The sequence below is a fragment of the Acanthochromis polyacanthus genome, chromosome 22, assembly GCF_021347895.1.
Source record: "Acanthochromis polyacanthus isolate Apoly-LR-REF ecotype Palm Island chromosome 22, KAUST_Apoly_ChrSc, whole genome shotgun sequence".
Lineage (NCBI taxonomy): Eukaryota > Metazoa > Chordata > Actinopteri > Pomacentridae > Acanthochromis > Acanthochromis polyacanthus.
Window position 1 is genome coordinate 7,191,905 of NC_067134.1, and position 14,810 is coordinate 7,206,714.

A 14,810-nucleotide genomic window follows, 5' to 3' on the forward strand; every position below is an offset into this window, starting at 1 on the left:
CTAACTCTGCTCTGGAGGTGCGTTTGGTTGCTTTACCTGCTGGAGGTGAGCTGGGCTGGGGCGGGTGGGGCTAGCCGGCGCTGGGGCGGGTGGGGTTAGCTGACTTCCGACCTCTCGGCTAAAACCAGAAAGCTCAAATACAGAAGAAAATACAGAGGAGGAGGAAACAGAAGTTCTTTCATCGCTGTTCTGGTGGATTTAAGACGTCCAGGTCCAGTTTTTACGTCTCCTTCACTGTGAGGAAAATCCATCCATTATTAACCCCACGTTACAGTAGAGGGTTGTTGTGTCTCCTTGTGTTTGTTTTGTGTATATTTGTGGTTGTTTTGTGTGTTTTATTATTGTTTTGTGTATTTCTGTGGTTGTTTTGTGTATTTCTGTGATAGTTTTGTGTATTTCTGTGGTAGTTTTGTGTATTTCTGTATTAGTTTTGTGTATTTCTGTGGTAGTTTTGTGTATTTCTGTGGTAGTTTTGTGTTTTTTTGTGGTTGTTTTTGTGTATTTCTGTGGTTGTTTTGTGTATTTATGTGGTTGTTTTGTGTATTTATGTGGTTGTTTTGTGTATTTATGTGGTTGTTTTGCGTATTTTCCAGTTGTAGAGAGGATAAAGTTTAGATCTTTTGACTCTCTTCTGTGATTTTCGGTCTAAATGTGAGAAAAAGGCGATAAAACTTGAGAAAAGTTGCGTTTCTGAGCTGCAGGTTCGTCTCTGATCACAGCTGTGTTCGATTTGTCGGGAACTCCCCTCTGAGCTCCGCTTCACACCAACTCCGCTGTAACCATGGCAACCTGGCCTCACCGTCCAGGTCACGTGACGCCCGGCTGAGCCAATCAGAGCACAGCTGCGGACCATGTGTTTACAGTTTTTTTTAATCTATTCTGGGATGTTTTTTATCCCATTTGACTGAAAACAGACAAATGGAAAAATTACTTTTAATAATAGAACAAAATAAGAGTATGTGTAAAAGAAATTAATCAATGTTCAACTTTTTTTTCAATACTGAAATGTCTGTAAAATGTGAAAACAATATAAATAACCTGTCAGAAAAACTTATAGTGGAATATTCTTTAAAAATAAAAGTGAAACATTTGAAAAATATGAAGTAAATACAATCGTATTTAAATAATATATTGATATAAACGCATGACATGTAAATTCACCTGGATGTTACCTGTGTATCTCAGCAGTACATCTCAGCTGTATATCTCATCTGTTCCTCATCTGTGTTGCAGCTGTCTGGAGGCTGTGAATTGGTCGTGGTTCTCCTGGACTTCTCATCTGGAGGTCCAGGGGAACTCAGTGTTCGCTGTGGTCAGACAGTGGAGCTGGTAGAGCGACCAGCGGACCGACCCGGCTGGTGTCTGGTCAGAACAACGGATACGACGCCTCAGCAGGTGACACAGCTAACACAACCTGAACACAATCATACAACCTGACCACAACCATATACAACCTGAAAACAACCTGAACACAATCATACAACCTGAACACAACCTGAACACAATCATACACAACCTGAACACAACCATATACAACCTGAACACAATCATACACAACCTGAACACAATCATACACAACCTGAACACAACCATATACAACCTGAACACAATCATACACAACCTGAACACAATCATACACAACCTGAACACAACCATATACAACCTGAACACAACCATATACAACCTGAACACAATCATACACAACCTGAACACAATCATACACAACCTGAACACAACCATATACAACGTGAACACAACCATATACAACCTGAACACAATCATACACAACCTGAACACAATCATACACAACCTGAACACAACCATATACAACCTGAACGCAATCATATACAACCTGAACACAATCATACACAACCTGAACACAACCATATACAACCTGAACACAATCATACACAACCTGAACACAACCATACACAACCTGAACACAACCATATACAACCTGAACACAACCATACACAACCTGAACACAACCATATACAACCTGAACACAACCATACACAACCTGAACACAATCATACACAACCTGAACACAACCATACACAACCTGAACACAACCATACACAACCTGAACACAACCATACACAACCTGAACACAACCATATACAACCTGAACACAACCATACACAACCTGAACACAATCATATACAACCTGAACACAACCATATACAACCTGAACACAAACATATACAACCTGAACACAATCATATACAACCTGAACACAACCATATACAACCTGAACACAACCATACACAACCTGAACACAACCATACACAACCTGAACACAACCATATACAACCTGAACACAACCATACACAACCTGAACACAACCATACACAACCTGAACACAACCATATACAACCTGAACACAAACATACACAACCTGAACACAATCATACACAACCTGAACACAAACATACAACCTGAACACAACCTGAACATAATCATACACAACCTGAACACAACCATATACAACCTGAACACAATCATACACAACCTGAACACAATCATACACAACCTGAACACAAACATACAACCTGAACACAACCATATACAACCTGAACACAATCATACACAACCTGAACACAATCATACACAACCTGAACACAAACATACAACCTGAACACAATCATGCACAACCTGAACACAATCATACACAACCTGAACACAAACATACAACCTGAACACAATCATACACAACCTGAACACAATCATACACAACCTAGACACAATCATACAACCTGAACACTAACATGCAACCTGAACACAGGACAGCTAACCCCCGGTTAAATCAAACTGTTGTGTCTCCAGGAGGGCCTCCTCCCCGTCAGCGCCCTCTGCCTGTCACACTCCCACAGTGCGGCCGACATGGAGGCTCTGGTTCCAGCCTCCACCACGGCCTCCAGCTCCTCCTCCACCACCACCACCTCCTCCTCCTCTAACTCCTCCTCCACCACCACCACCTCCTCCTCCAACTCCTCTTCCAGCGCCGCCAGGGGTCAGTAATCTGATTACTTCCTCCCCATACTGAGATTACTTTTGGTGAATCCTGCAGAGAATAATGGAGGAAATAAAATGAATAAATTAGAGAACAATCCTTTAAGATATCAGTAAAATGTTAGAAAATAGAAATAAAATACAGAAAAAATGAATAAAAATTCATAGAAATATTAATAAGAAATGTAAAACTAATAAAATGTGTCAAAATATAAATACATTTTAATAGAATTATTAATTTAAAAATTAAAAACTGATGAAAATATGGAAAAAATATGAATACATTTTCACAGAAATATTAATTAAAAATTAAAAACAAAATTGCAAAAATCTAAATAAACTTTCATATAAATATCAATTTCAAAATTAAAAAATATAAAATATGTAAAATATAAATACATTTTCATAGAAATATGAATAAAATGTTTGTAAATATGAATAAGATTTTTTGAAACATATTTAGTTTGGTTTAAAATTATATTGTTAATATAACAGAATATATATATATATATATTCCTAAAATTTAAAATAGTGATTATAAAATTGTGCCAAAAACATTAAATATGTGAAAAATGTAAATAAACCATGAAAAATAAATGAAAATTAAATTAAATAATTGGTAATATATAAATATATTTTCAGAAAAAATAATAGTTAAATGCCTAAATCATTATTTAATAAAGTCATAAATAAATGTTTTAAAACTGGAACTAAGTTGTGATAAATGTGGATAAAATGAGACGTTTGGATCCAGACAGACTTTTAAAAAGAGACTTCCTGTTTAAACTCCAACATCCTCATTTAGTTTCACTTCCTGTCTGTCAGATAAATATTTGAATCCATGTTTTAAACAGACTACTGGCTGGAAATGTTAAAATAGATCAGTTTGTTTTTGTGTCACTTAAAGAGAAATCATCAGATTCACCTCCAACTGAAAAATACTCATAATTAATATTAATGTACCCAGAAAATAGAAATACAATGTCTGAAGTATAAAAATACATTTACTGAAATAGGTTTAAACAACAAAACACCAGTTAATGTTTGAGAAATAAAACTAAAATATTAGAAAAATAGGAAAAAAAAATATTTCAAATATATACAAATGTTCACATAAAAATACAAATGCAACTTCTGAAAAAAATACAAAAACATGTGGTGAGGAATAGAAATAAAAAGTGTTAAGAAATATAACTGTATTATTACAAAATAGCAATGAATTTATATATAAAATCAATCATAAAATGTCCCTAAAAATATAAAAAGAAACAAAAAATAGAAATGAAGTTGAAATATTATTAATCAAATGTCCAGATATGTAAATAAAAAAGAATAGCAATTAACCAAACACATACAATACAAAAACTGTAATAGACTGTAAAAAATAATACATTAAATATCCAAAAATATAAAATAAAACATACAAGCCAATGCCTAAAAACAGAAATAAAGCATCAGAAAAAAGGAAATAAAAAGTCTCAAATATACAAATGAAGTTTAAAAAAAATTAACTAAAACAATAAAATATTTGAGAAAAATGCAAAAATAAATTAAGTGACTGACATATAGTTTTGAGAAAAAATAGAAAAATGTACATAAATTCTGTGACTAATAATAATAATGTTTTTTATTATTGTCATTATTAGTTACACAGATTTTATAAAACATAAGAATCAGATTTCAGAGGTTTTTACTGTTTTTTTCAGTTAAGGTTCAGGAGAGAAAATAATGAAAGCCACACTGAGTAAACTTTAACCTGACTGACAAGAAAACACACAAAATAACACAGTGTAACACACACGTTAACACACACTATCAGACAGAAACACACACATAAACACACACATAGACACTCTGGGCCCAGAGCTTAACATGGTTTCAGGTTAAAGTTTGACTTGAAGGAAACTTCCTGTCAGTCGCTGTGTGTTCTAGTGTGACTGTGTGTGTTACTGTGTGACTGTGTGTGTGTGACTGTGTGACTGTGTGTGTGTGACTGTGTGTGTGTTCTAGTGTGACTGTGTGTGTTACTGTGTGACTGTGTGTGTGACTGTGTGTGTTACTGTGTGACTGTGTGTGTGTGACTGTGTGACTGTGTGTGTGTTCTAGTGTGACTGTGTGTGTTACTGTGTGACTGTGTGTGTGTGACTGTGTGACTGTGTGTGTTACTGTGTAACTGTGTGTGTGTGACTGTGTGTGTGTGACTGTGTGACTGTGTGTGTGTGACTGTGTGACTGTGTGTGTGTTCTAGTGTGACTGTGTGTGTGTTACTGTGTGTGTGTGACTGTGTGTTACTGTGTGACTGTGTGTGTGTTACTGTGTGTGTGTGACTGTGTGACTGTGTGTGTGTTACTGTGTGACTGTGTGTGTGTGACTGTGTGTGTTACTGTGTGACTGTGTGTGTGTTACTGTGTGTGTGTGACTGTGTGACTGTGTGTGTGTTACTGTGTGACTGTGTGTGTGACTGTGTGACTGTGTGTGTTACTGTGTGACTGTGTGTGTGTGACTGTGTGACTGTGTGTGTGTGACTGTGTGACTGTGTGTGTGACTGTGTGACTGTGTGTGTTACTGTGTGACTGTGTGTGTGTGACTGTGTGACTGTGTGTGTGTGACTGTGTGTGTGTTACTGTGTGACTGTGTGTGTGTGACTGTGTGACTGTGTGTGTTACTGTGTGACTGTGTGTGTGTGACTGTGTGTGTGTGACTGTGTGACTGTGTGTGTGTGACTGTGTGTGTGTTACTGTGTGACTGTGTGTGTGTTACTGTGTGACTGTGTGTCTGTTCTAGTGTGACTGTTTGTGTTACTGTGTGACTGTGTGTGTGTGACTGTGTGACTGTGTGTGTTACTGTGTGACTGTGTGTGTGTGACTGTGTGACTGTGTGTGTGTTCTAGTGTGACTGTGTGTGTTACTGTGTGACTGTGTGTGTGTTCTAGTGTGACTGTGTGTGTTACTGTGTGACTGTGTGTGTGTGACTGTGTGACTGTGTGTGTTACTGTGTGACTGTGTGTGTGTTACTGTGTGACTGTGTGTGTGTTACTGTGTGACTGTGTGTGTGTTCTAGTGTGACTGTGTGTGTTACTGTGTGACTGTGTGTGTGTTCTAGTGTGACTGTGTGTGTTACTGTGTGACTGTGTGTGTGTGACTGTGTGACTGTGTGTGTTACTGTGTGACTGTGTGTGTGTTCTAGTGTGACTGTGTGTGTTACTGTGTGACTGTGTGTGTGTGACTGTGTGACTGTGTGTGTTCTAGTGTGACTGTGTGTGTGTGACTGTGTGTGTGTTCTAGTGTGACTGTGTGTGTGTTCTAGTGTGACTGTGTATGTGTGACTGTGTGTGTGTTCTAGTGTGACTGTGTGTGTTACTGTGTGACTGTGTGTGTGTGACTGTGTGACTGTGTGTGCTACTGTGTGACTGTGTGTGTGTGACTGTGTGACTGTGTGTGCTACTGTGTGACTGTGTGTGTTACTGTGTGACTGTGTGTGTGTTCTAGTGTGACTGTGTGTGTGTTACTGTGTGTGTGTGACTGTGTGACTGTGTGTGTGTGACTGTGTGACTGTGTGTGTGTTCTAGTGTGACTGTGTGTGTGTTACTGTGTGTGTGTGACTGTGTGTGTTACTGTGTGACTGTGTGTGTGTTACTGTGTGACTGTGTGTGTGTGACTGTGTGACTGTGTGTGTGTGACTGTGTGACTGTGTGTGTGTGACTGTGTGTGTTACTGTGTGACTGTGTGTGTGTTACTGTGTGACTGTGTGTGTGTTCTAGTGTGACTGTGTGTGTTACTGTGTGACTGTGTGTGTGTGACTGTGTGACTGTGTGTGTTCTAGTGTGACTGTGTGTGTTACTGTGTGACTGTGTGTGTGTTCTAGTGTGACTGTGTGTGTTACTGTGTGACTGTGTGTGTGTGACTGTGTGACTGTGTGTGTTCTAGTGTGACTGCGTGTGTGTTACTGTGTGACTGTGTGTGTGTTACTGTGTGACTGTGTGTGTTACTGTGTGACTGTGTGTGTGTTCTAGTGTGACTGTGTGTGTTACTGTGTGACTGTGTGTGTGTGACTGTGTGACTGTGTGTGTTCTAGTGTGACTGTGTGTGTGTGACTGTGTGTGTGTTCTAGTGTGACTGTGTGTGTGTGACTGTGTGTGTGTTCTAGTGTGACTGTGTGTGTTACTGTGTGACTGTGTGTGTTACTGTGTGACTGTGTGTGTTACTGTGTGACTGTGTGTGTGTTACTGTGTGACTGTGTGTGTGTTCTAGTGTGACTGTGTGTGTTACTGTGTGACTGTGTGTGTGACTGTGTGACTGTGTGTGTGTGACTGTGTGACTGTGTGTGTGTTCTAGTGTGACTGTGTGTGTGTTCAAGAGTGACTGTGTGTGTGTTCTAGTGTGACTGTGTGTGTGTGACTGTGTGACTGTGTGTGTTACTGTGTGACTGTGTGTGTTACTGTGTGACTGTGTGTGTTACTGTGTGACTGTGTGTGTGTTCTAGTGTGACTGTGTGTGTGTGACTGTGTGTGTGTTCTAGTGTGACTGTGTGTGTGTTCTAGTGTGACTGTGTGTGTGTGACTGTGTGTGTGTTCTAGTGTGACTGTGTGTGTGTTCTAGTGTGACTGTGTGTGTGTGACTGTGTGTGTGTTCTAGTGTGACTGTGTGTGTGTGACTGTGTGTGTGTTCTAGTGTGACTGTGTGTGTGTTCTAGTGTGACTGTGTGTGTGGTCCTCTGTGTGTGTTTTGTGTTATTGTGTGTTTAGTTGGTAGAACAATGGGACGTTTCAAAATAAAATCTCTCTGGTTTATTTTTAGTCATTTCTGTTGATTTCAGGCTGAAAAATTAATTTTATTAAAACAACTTTTGTCTTTAATTCATTTATTGTTGTTATTTTTATTTTATGATTTATTTTATATATATTTTCTTCAGTTTTATTGACTTTCTTTAGCAATTGTGTTATTTTTATTTTTAATCTCTTGATTCCTTTTTAAGTTTTTTCCATTTTATTGTTATTGTTTTTTTACAAAGTTATTTTATTTTATATGTAATTTTGTTCCGATTTATTTTATCTTGTTTTGTTTCAATTTAATTTATTTATCAAGACTTTTATTTTGCTTTGTTAAAATGATTTTATTTTATTTATATGAAACAAACATTTTTATTTTTAAGTATATATATATATATATATTAATAGAATTTTGATTTTATTCCTCCATGTCCTCTGTTCAGCGGTTGTATTTCATTTATCTCCACATCTCTGACTATATAATTAAATTTTGATGAATATAACTTTTTAACAAATATTTTAATTTCCATGTTATTTGGCATTTTAAATTTATAATATTTTAAGCATGGATTTATTTTTTAACTTTAACTAGTCTGTATTGAAAATATAATTTCCTTGCTTTCGTTTATTAATATCTGTATGGTTTGATACAGATTGTTTTAATCTACTTTTAATTTAATTTATTTTATTTAGTTTTCTCTTAAATATTTTATTCTGAATTTATTGAGGTCATTATGATGTCAAACAGGACAGAGACAGACAGGACAAAGTAAGAAAGAATGGAGACAGACAAGACAGAGACAGCAGGGGTCTGTTGTGGAGCTGTTAGCTGTGCTTGTTTTAGTTGTATTGTGTGTTTGTTTTGTGTTTGTGTTTTACTTCCTGTTTCTGCAGTTTCTGTCCTCTTTGGTTTAGAGATACAGTTTTATGAAAAAGTATCTGAACCTTTTGGAATTTCTCACATTTCTGCATAAAATCACCATCAAATATGATCTGATCTTTGTCAAAAATCACACAGATGAAAAAAACAGTGTCTGCTTTAACTAAAACCACCCAAACATTTATAGGTTTTCATATTTTAATGAGGATAGCATGCAAACAATGACAGAAGGGGGAGGATTAGGTAACTGAACCCTCTGCCTAAGGAGACTTAAAGAGCTATTGAAACCAATTTCTACCAAACAATTTAAGTCAGGTGTGTGCCCAATCACTGATGAGTGGCTTAAAGCTGCCCTGCCCACTATAAAACACACACCTGGTAAGAATTGTCTTGATGAGAAGCATTGTCTGATGTGCACCATGGCTCGCTCAAAAGAGCTGTCTGAAGACCTGCGATCAAGAATTGTTGATTTGTATAAAGCTGGGAAAGGATACAAAACCATCTCTAAAAGTCTGGATGTTCATCAATCGACAGTCAGAGAAGTTGCCTACAAATGGAGAGAGTTTGGCACTGTTGCTTCTCTCCCAAGGAGTGGCCGTCCACCAAAGATGACGCCAAGAGTTCAGCGCAGAATACTCAGAGAGGTAAAAAAGAACCCTAGAGTGTCTGCTAAAGACTTACAGAAATCACTGGCACAGTCCAATATCTCTGTGCACACATCGACTATATGTAAAACAATGGCCAAGAATGGTGTTCATGGGAGGACTCCACGGAGGAAGCCATTGCTGTCTAAAAAAACATTGTTGCTCGTTTAATGTTTGCAAAAAGGCACTTGGGCACTCCACAGAAGTTTTGGCAAAATATGTTGTGGACTGATCAAACCAAAGTTGAATTGTTTGGGAGGAACACACAACGTCATGTGTGGAGGAAAAATGGAACAGCTCACCAACATCAACACCTCATCCCCACCGTGAAGCATGGTGGAGGGGGTATCAACCTGCAATCATTAATGGAAAAATGAATTCAAAAGTTTATCAGGATGTTTTGCAGGAAAACCTGAGGCCGTCTGTCAGACAGTTGAAGCTAAAAAGAGGATGAATGCTGCAACAAGACAATGATCCAAAACACAGAAGTAAATCAACTTCAGAATGGTTTCAGAAGAACAAAATACACGTTCTGGAGTGGCCAAGTCAAAGTCCAGACTTGAACCCCATTGAGATGCTGTGGCATGACCTCAAGACAGCGATTCATGCCAGACATCCCAGGAATCTGACTGAACTACAGCAGTTTTGTAAAGAAGAATGGGCCAAGATTAGTCCTGATCGATGTGCCAGACTGATCTGCAGCTACAGGAAGCGTCTGGTTGAAGTTATTGCTGCCAAAGGGGGGGGCCACAAAATATTAAATGTGATGGTTCAGTTACTTATTCCTCCCCCTTCTGTCATTGTTTGCATGCTATCCTCATTAAAATATGAAAACCTATAAATGTTTGGGTGGTTTTAGTTAAAGCAGACACTGTTTTTTCATCTGTGTGATTTTGACAAAGAGCAGATCACATTTGATGGTGATTTTATGCAGAAATGTGAGAAGTTCCAAAAGGTTCAGATACTTTTTCATACCACTGTAATTCAAAACTGTGTCTGATAATTATGTACAATAAATAAAAATTTGTTATAAAATAAACACAGAAAATATAAAATCAATAGTTTGGTTTATTAAATACTTATTAGTATTTAAAAAATAATAAAATCAAACGTTTAATGAGAAATAATTTTATCAAGCTTTTTGATAGTTTTTAGACAGTGAATGTTGATTAATGATGAAAATAATAAAAACTTTTAAATTAAAAATGATTAGAAACTAGTGCAGTAGTTCGTAGAATAATGATAAAAATGATAAAATAAAATCATGAAAATAATCAACTAATGTTAGAAAAAATGTCAGTAAATATCATCACAATAATAATAAAATGAATAAAATTTTAAACTCCTCCAGTTGTTTTGTTTAATAAATAATGACAAATAATATTTTAAATCTTGAGTTAAATTAATAATAATAATAATAATGAATTACTCATCTTTCTATTTTCAGACTCCAGCATTTTCGACGGTTCTTCTCTTCCTCCGACTGGTCAAAGTACGAACTCCTGTCTCTAAATTTAATGAAATTTAACGAACCAATCAGAAGCCTGCAGCTCACCTGTCTCACCTGTCTCTCCTCTCAGCTGGCTCCTCTCCCTCAGCATTCCAGGTGGGCGGAACTTCAGGTTCCGTCAGTTCTCCGGGTCCCAAAAGAAGCGGCTCTGGAACCGGAAACACTCTGAAGGTAGAAATAAATTCATTGAAACGTTTATTTATTTATTCATCATTTCATTCGTTCATTTAAATGAACTAAAATCAGTAAAATTAATTCCACAAAATGGATTTTAGTTCCTGGAAATTACAGAATTTTCATGAGAAAGTGTTTTTTACTGGAATTTTCTGGAATTTTTCACTTTTTCTTTGTTTTTATATATTTTATACAATATTTTTGGCGTCCCACAGTTACTTTTCTGTATTGTTCCGTATTGACAGAATATCTCCCTTTATTTACATTTCGTTTGCATTTTATATGTTTTTTACAGTCAAAGAAAAAGTGTTTTCCTAAATTATTTTGCAGATTTTTTTCCCATTAATTTTATACATTTTACTGTAGACCATTGGTATTTCATCAGTATTGTTTTTCAACTGATTTTTTCCATGATAATAGTAATAATAATAATAATAATTCTTCTTCTTATTATTATTATTACTTTATTTTTATTTGGAATCATATTGTTTGTTTTAAATATCTGTAAATTTACAGATTTTTTTCATAACAATAATAATTACAATAATAATGAATTAATAAATTTGCTAATTTATTCATTTTCCATTGATTTATTTGTTTTTTACCCAGTGGTAATTTTTTTTTGTTTGTTGTTTATTTTTCATTATTTTTTGTCTAAAACATTTTTCTTTATTTCATTTATTTATATTTAGTGTTTTTGCATCTTTTTTTCTGTATTTTTAAGTGATAAAATACATTCCTGCATTTATTAGTTAAATGTTTTTCTGTTATTTTCCAGTATTTCTTTGTTTGGCACCAAATCTGCCAGACTATTCCCTCTTTCTTTATTTTTAAACAATCATCACCTAATTGTATTTTTAATTATCATACAGATTTTTTCTAGTAATTTTTAAATACATCAAAGCACTGCTTTTTATTTTCTATTTAATATTTTCTGAATTTATTCATTTTTTATTTATTTTCTAAAAAATGTATTATTAATTTTAATTTAAAATCATGTTAAAAACCTTAAAAATTTTTATTTTTTAATTTCAAACAACTTAAAAATTATATTTGCAAATTCCTCCGAATTTCACAGAAATGTCCTTTCTAATTTAATTATATTTAGTTTAATTAATTAATTCCAATTTAATATTATTATTAAATCTTAGAAAAACTAAAGTTGTTTTTGTAATTTTACTGTATTTTGTGTTAAATTCCAGTAAATTAAGTCCAGAAAATATGTTTTAATGAGACATTAAATCCTGTGTGTTTACTGTGTTTTTATACTGCAGTATTAGCACCAGTACTATCAGTATTGTAGTATTTTCCTACTAACCTTCGTGTTTTCCCTCGTAGCGCTGGCTAACCAGTCCAGTCCGACGGCTTAGTCAAGGAAAAGCTGATGGACAGAAGAAACCTCCAATCAGGACCAGGAGGCGGGACAACCGGCCGGAGCTGGCCACACCCCTCACTGGCAACGCTCAGGCGGTAAACAAACAAACAAACAAACAAACAAAGACGAAAGCTTCCGGAGCATCTAGTCACTTCCTTTGTTTTGTTCTGCAGAAGGCGAGGAAGGAGGAGGCGGGGCATAGCGGCGGAGAGGAGGAGCCAGAGGAGGAAGGCTCCACCCCCTTACCACCACCGATGCAGATCATCAAAGACCCCAACAATCCCGAGGTAACGAATAATAAGAGTTTATCATCCCGAGGTAATGGAAATATATCTGAAGCTAATCAAAAGGAAAGCAAGAGGCTCTTCTATATTTTTTCTCTGACAGAATATTTTCTTTTTGTATTCATATTTTTAACTGTGGAGAATTTCTGCACTTGACTTGAGACTTTTTGGAATTTACCTCGATCTTAATTTTGAAAATCAGATCCAGACTTCCTAGTCCTCACTCTGGATCTGTTGGTCTTGACTATGTCTTGACTTGAGACTTGTTGGTCAAAGCTTAGTACTCACTTGCCTTGATGTGGGACATATTGGCCCTTATACTGGATGTGACTCAGGACTTGTTGGCCCATATACTGAATGTGACTCAGGACTAGTTGGCCCTTATACTGGACGTGACTCAGGACTTGTTGGCCCATATACTGGATGTGACTCAGGACTAGTTGGCCCATATACTGGATGTGACTCAGGACTAGTTGGCCCTTATACTGGATGTGACTCAGGACTTGTTGGCCCTTATACTGGATGTGACTCAGGACTTATTGGCCCTTATACTGGATGTGACTCAAGACTTGTTGGCCCTTATACTGGATGTGACTCAGGACTTATTGGCCCTTATACTGGATGTGACTCAGGACTTGTTGGTCTTGACTTGGGACTTAAATTGGGAGTTGGTCAGTCCTGAATTGGAGATTAGCTCATGACTTGGTCTTGACTTCTTGGTTTTGACTCAGGGCTTGTTTTGAGACTTGCCTTTCACCTTGACTTAGGTCTTAACTGAGAAACTAATGGAACATGGTAGTCCTGACCTCGAACTTAAACTGAGACCTGACCAGGAAAAGTTCATTTTAGTTGGTACCTCTTGGTCGTGACTCATGACTTGAAATAGGACTTGACTCAGGACTTATCTTGGGAATTGATTCAGGACTTGTTGGTTTTTACTCACAATTTGACTTAAGATGTGATTTGGGACTTGTTTGTGTTGACTCTGGACTTGATTGAAGACTTCAGTGGAGACTTGTTGTGTTGACTCTGGACTTGAGTCAGAACTTCACTTGGACTCGGGACCAATTGGTATGACCCAGGTTTTGACTCAGGACTTAATTCAGTACTTATTGGCTTTGATTCAAGTTTAAATTCAGGTCTTGACCCAGAACCCAACTTAGGAATTGTCAGTTTTGACTCAGGATTTGATCCAGGACTCGATCCAGGAGTTGTTGGTTTTGACTCCGGACTTGATGTGGTCTTGATTCAGGACTTGATCCAGGACTCGATTCAGGAGTTGTGGGTTTTGACTCGGGACTTGACTCAAACCTTGACCCAGGACTTTTCTCAGGACTTTTCCCAGGACTTTACTAGGGTCTTGATGTGGGACTTGGTTCAGGTCTTGACTTGTTGGTTCTATCATTTTGCACAGATTTTATTTGAGATTTTTTAGCGCTTCTGCTTTTAAACTTTCTTTTTTTCCCTTTAATCTCTGCAGGCTCTGGATTCGGATCAGGGATCGAACGAGTCGGACACCGAACAGAGGAACAAGGCCCTCAGAGGACGAATGTAAGAAAAACTGAAACTAAATGTCTAAAGTTTTAGCATTCAGTGGATCCGTCTGAACTCTGAGGTTTGGTATTTGTGCAGGTTCGTCGTTAACGAGATGGTCCAATCAGAGAAGGACTATGTGAAGGACTTGGGAGTCATCGTGGAGGTCAGGAACTTTAATTATTCAACTTTTTATTCAAACTATTCTGTTTAGAATCAGCTCAGTGTTGGTTGTTTACTTCAGTCCAAGTTAGCCAAATAAAAAATATCAAACTATCTGAATATCGAGTTTAATGAAACTAAATCTGGACTCTTCTAGGACAGAGTCACCAGAGCAGAACCCGGCTTTGATTCAGGACTTAATTCAAGACTTGTTGGTTTTGACAGAGCTCTTGACCCAGGACTTGATCTGAAGTTTGACTTGGGGCTTCACTCATGACGGATTGGTTTAACCAAGGCTTTTACTCCAGACATTACTCAGCACTTGTTAATTTTGACTTGGGGCTTGAAATTGGACTTAGCTTACTGCAGGGTTTACTGTCAGATCAAGCTGAGGTTTGCCTCATAACTTGTCCTGACTTAGGACTTGTTTTCTTTGACTCAGGATTGACTCAGGTCTTGACTTGAGGC

The 14,810-nt window shown here is 36.9% G+C and overlaps 1 protein-coding gene across 2 annotated transcripts in view; it reads left to right on the top strand.

The window, feature by feature from the left end:
- Nucleotides 1-14,810, top strand: part of LOC110967823 (kalirin-like) — a 66,813-nt gene that overhangs the window by 37,402 nt on the left and 14,601 nt on the right. Inside the window, exons 40-47 of one of the 2 annotated variants that reach the window (XM_051941931.1) lie at nt 1,234-1,395; nt 2,827-3,013; nt 10,752-10,796; nt 10,885-10,985; nt 12,327-12,458; nt 12,537-12,650; nt 14,128-14,198; nt 14,280-14,346. In XM_051941931.1, the coding sequence (XP_051797891.1) occupies nt 1,234-1,395; nt 2,827-3,013; nt 10,752-10,796; nt 10,885-10,985; nt 12,327-12,458; nt 12,537-12,650; nt 14,128-14,198; nt 14,280-14,346 (879 nt within the window). The remainder of the gene's footprint in view (nt 1-1,233; nt 1,396-2,826; nt 3,014-10,751; nt 10,797-10,884; nt 10,986-12,326; nt 12,459-12,536; nt 12,651-14,127; nt 14,199-14,279; nt 14,347-14,810) is intronic. The other variant, XM_051941932.1, reaches the window with a different exon arrangement.